Below are 3,292 nucleotides of genomic sequence, written 5' to 3'. Positions count from 1 at the left end.
TTTAGGTGAAATCTTGCAGAATTTTTTTAATTTTTGTACAAAGTTTGATCCAAACCAGAGATCTACCACATTTTTTTGAAATCTTACACATTTTTTTCCAGCTTCTACCACACAGAATTTTTTTAAAGTCCGATCGCTGGCCACGCCAAATAAGAAGTAGAAGGAATATGACGTATTGCGAAAGGATTTACCGTCATTCTTTGACAATACGCGATAATTCTTTTTTCAAATGTGTTTTTTAGACCTTAGCGGTTAATCCTCGGGACCACATATATCTTCATTAAAAGCTATAGCTATGCAAAAATATTTTTAAAGATAAGACCCCCTATTCTAACAAAGTCACAAAACTCAGGGCATCACCATTGTGATTTCTGCTGCGCCTGAAAATATGCCACAAAAAACAGATTTTAAGTGCTAATGAAATGCACTAAAATTTTAAATTGCATTTTGTGGGTGCATGTTTGCTTGAGCGGCATACTTTGGGGCGCAGTATAAATCACTATAGTGATGTACTGAATTTTGTGACTTTAGTTGCGTTCTAGCAGCAGTACGATTTGCAGGTTTTGCAGGATTTAGTCCGATAAGCGTTCCAGCAGACAAATTTCCTGTGATTTCCAGTAACTGAGAGCAATTTCGTGAGAGTAAAATATGCTCACTCTCAGTATGAAGTTGCAGGATTTAGTCCAGCGGTCAGTTTGCCACACATGGACTCTTCCAACCAAAACTGGTAGGTTTAATCGATAATAATCGATTAATTTTATCAAATGATAAATCGTTGCCATACCTATACGATTGCATTTGTTACTAAAATTTATAAACGCTGTAGAAATGATTTGTCGGTTGTGCCTACGCACCTTAGTTCCAGAAGGCGCTATCTGCTTATTCGACTATTCTAAAAAGGAAGCCAAATTTGTTAAATTAATAGCGAAATATTTCCTTCTAGAGGTAAACTAACCAATTACAAGCCAGCTCATATACATATGTGTATATATACATCTACTGCACCGATTGATTTTAGATAACGCAAGATGACCCGATATCAACTCAGCTGTGTGAAGATTGCTCGGATCACTTGGAGGAATTCCACAAATTTTGGTTATATGTAGATATGAAACAAAGTTCGTTGGGTAGTGAATTCCTAGCAGTTAAATGTAGTGGGATTAAGGAAGACACAACGACCGTCATTGATGTCAGTAGAGAGACGGTGGATAATCAAGAAGAAATATTGCTTGATATAAAAGATATACCTGCGCCAGAAGCTTACGAATGCAGCTTTGACTCTACGCTGCCGCAGGAAAACATTAGTGTTGCACCAGATATCAAATTAGACAATGATTCCTGTGATGAGTTACAACTCGATAATGACTGGGCCGATGTCAACGAATCAATTGATGGTACTGGACGCTCTTTCTTATGCCCTCGACAAGTAAATATTTACATTTCGTTTCCAATTTTAGATGATATTCCTTTGTTAAGTTTAAAGGATAAATTACAAAAGAAAGCTCCAAAGGTAGTAAAAAGTGCTGAGAAAAGCTATGTTCGGATTAAGAAAATTAGAAAAAAACGTAAGAAAAGCCATACATCAAGCGAAAAATGTGGACCGAGAACGGAAAAAGCAAAACAAAACGAAGATATTATTGCAAATAGCATGTTGTTGAGTTGTGATCTTTGTAAAGAGAGTTTTCCAAACTACACCGAATTGCGTTTTCATTTTGCACAAGCACATAACAGAGCTGCATACGTAAAATGCTGTGGTAGAACTTACCGTAAGCCAAATTTATTAGCGGAACACGTCGAATGGCATACCAATCCTAGCAAATTCAAGTAAAACCAATTCACCGTATAACAAAATGCTTGTATTCACTATAATCTTTTCAGATGTGACATATGTGGTAAACAGTTGAAGTCCAGTAAGTGTTTGGCTAGTCACCTTAAAATGATTCATTCCAAAAAAGAGGAAGCAATTGAAACTATTAGCTGTCCTATATGTTCGAAGGGTTTTCGAGGGCAGAAATGTCTGGACAATCACTTAAAACGGCACAATGATGTCAAAGAATATCCTTGCGAAATATGTAATAAAAGGTAAATATGTAAAAAAAAAGTTTCCGGACCTCCGATAAGTCGTGAGATGTTGTTGAGATTGGTTTAAATTTAGAGCGCTACGGGTGCTATGCCGCATTTTTGAAATGGAAAGTTAAAAAAATCGGGTTTTCTAATTTCAAATTCAAAAAAAAATTAAGGTCCTTATAATGAGTTGCGAGTGTCGACTAGTAGTAGATAAACGACTGTTAGTCGATATCGATTATCCGTGGTATTTTCAAAGGTTGTTTTCTCGTTCAATAAGTGCGTGTTAATAGTCTATAGTCGCTCATTCTTCTACAAACAAACAGTTGTAGAAATCATATGGCATATTTGGAGAAATTTTATTAAAAATATGTGAAAAAATGATGTGGCAGCATGATTCTGTCAAGGCTCTCTTTATGTTTAACCTAGAAATCAAAAATCTGTAGTTCTCCAAGTTTCTAAGGTCGGAGTTATGCAGACAAACTTTTGTTTGCCAAATTAAATGGCGGCTGCTGAGTTTGTTCGGAGGTGGTTATGTCGAGTTTGGCACATTGTTGCACGTTCATTATGGTTTTCATCGCTATGGCCAACACGAAATGAAAATTTCAGATGTACATAACGCGCACAATTAATATATTTTTTATTTCAATCTATGAATAGCGCAAGTCGGAGGTAGAAGCTCTGGTTAAATACAACGACTGCTTTATCGATCACATGTTCTATGCATGATGTCGAAATCGTCGATAATGATGTTTAACCGGCAAGTAGTGATAACCAGACATTGAACAACCGGCCCTTAGGCCGGTCGACGTCTTCTACTCCATGCATACAACAGGGAGTCGGTAACGTCGATAACTATGTTTAACCGGAGATTAGTGTTAACCAGACATTGAGTAACCGGCCCTTAGTATGTTATCTTCCAACTGCTGGAAGTGATCATCAGGTGTGTCCAACGTTGCTCCACTGATACACGTATGGTAATACCGCTGAGGGCCAGAACCACATGCGAAAGTTTCTGCTATGCTTACGTCTTATTGGTTTCAATTCTTTATTTGTTATTCAATGTTTTATCATTTTAAATTGTATATTATGATTTTTTTGGTTGTAGACCTTAGTGGTCCACATGTAATCAGGTTATTCCTCTAATTAAATTATTAGTTTTATGTCAGATTGTATTAATTCTGTTTGTGTTTAAATGGCCGGGAACTAAGTCATGGTATGGTCAGGT

At 36.6% G+C, this 3,292-nt stretch overlaps 1 protein-coding gene across 1 annotated transcript in view; it reads left to right on the top strand.

Moving 5' to 3' along the window:
* The first annotated feature begins 637 nt into the window (after positions 1–637).
* LOC118748918 (transcription factor grauzone) overlaps positions 638–3,292 on the top strand; it is a 19,763-nt gene continuing 17,108 nt past the window's right edge. The window contains exons 1-5 of the mRNA XM_036483658.1: positions 638–727; positions 827–945; positions 1,019–1,394; positions 1,458–1,824; positions 1,879–2,082. Coding sequence (XP_036339551.1) covers positions 649–727; positions 827–945; positions 1,019–1,394; positions 1,458–1,824; positions 1,879–2,082 — 1,145 coding nt within the window. The 5' untranslated portion in view covers positions 638–648. The remainder of the gene's footprint in view (positions 728–826; positions 946–1,018; positions 1,395–1,457; positions 1,825–1,878; positions 2,083–3,292) is intronic.

Source organism: Rhagoletis pomonella, unplaced genomic scaffold (genome assembly GCF_013731165.1).
Source record: "Rhagoletis pomonella isolate Grant_MI unplaced genomic scaffold, Rhpom_1.0 Rhpom_scaffold_00013, whole genome shotgun sequence".
Taxonomy (NCBI): Eukaryota; Metazoa; Arthropoda; class Insecta; order Diptera; family Tephritidae; genus Rhagoletis; species Rhagoletis pomonella.
This window is presented reverse-complemented; position numbering and strand designations above follow the sequence as displayed.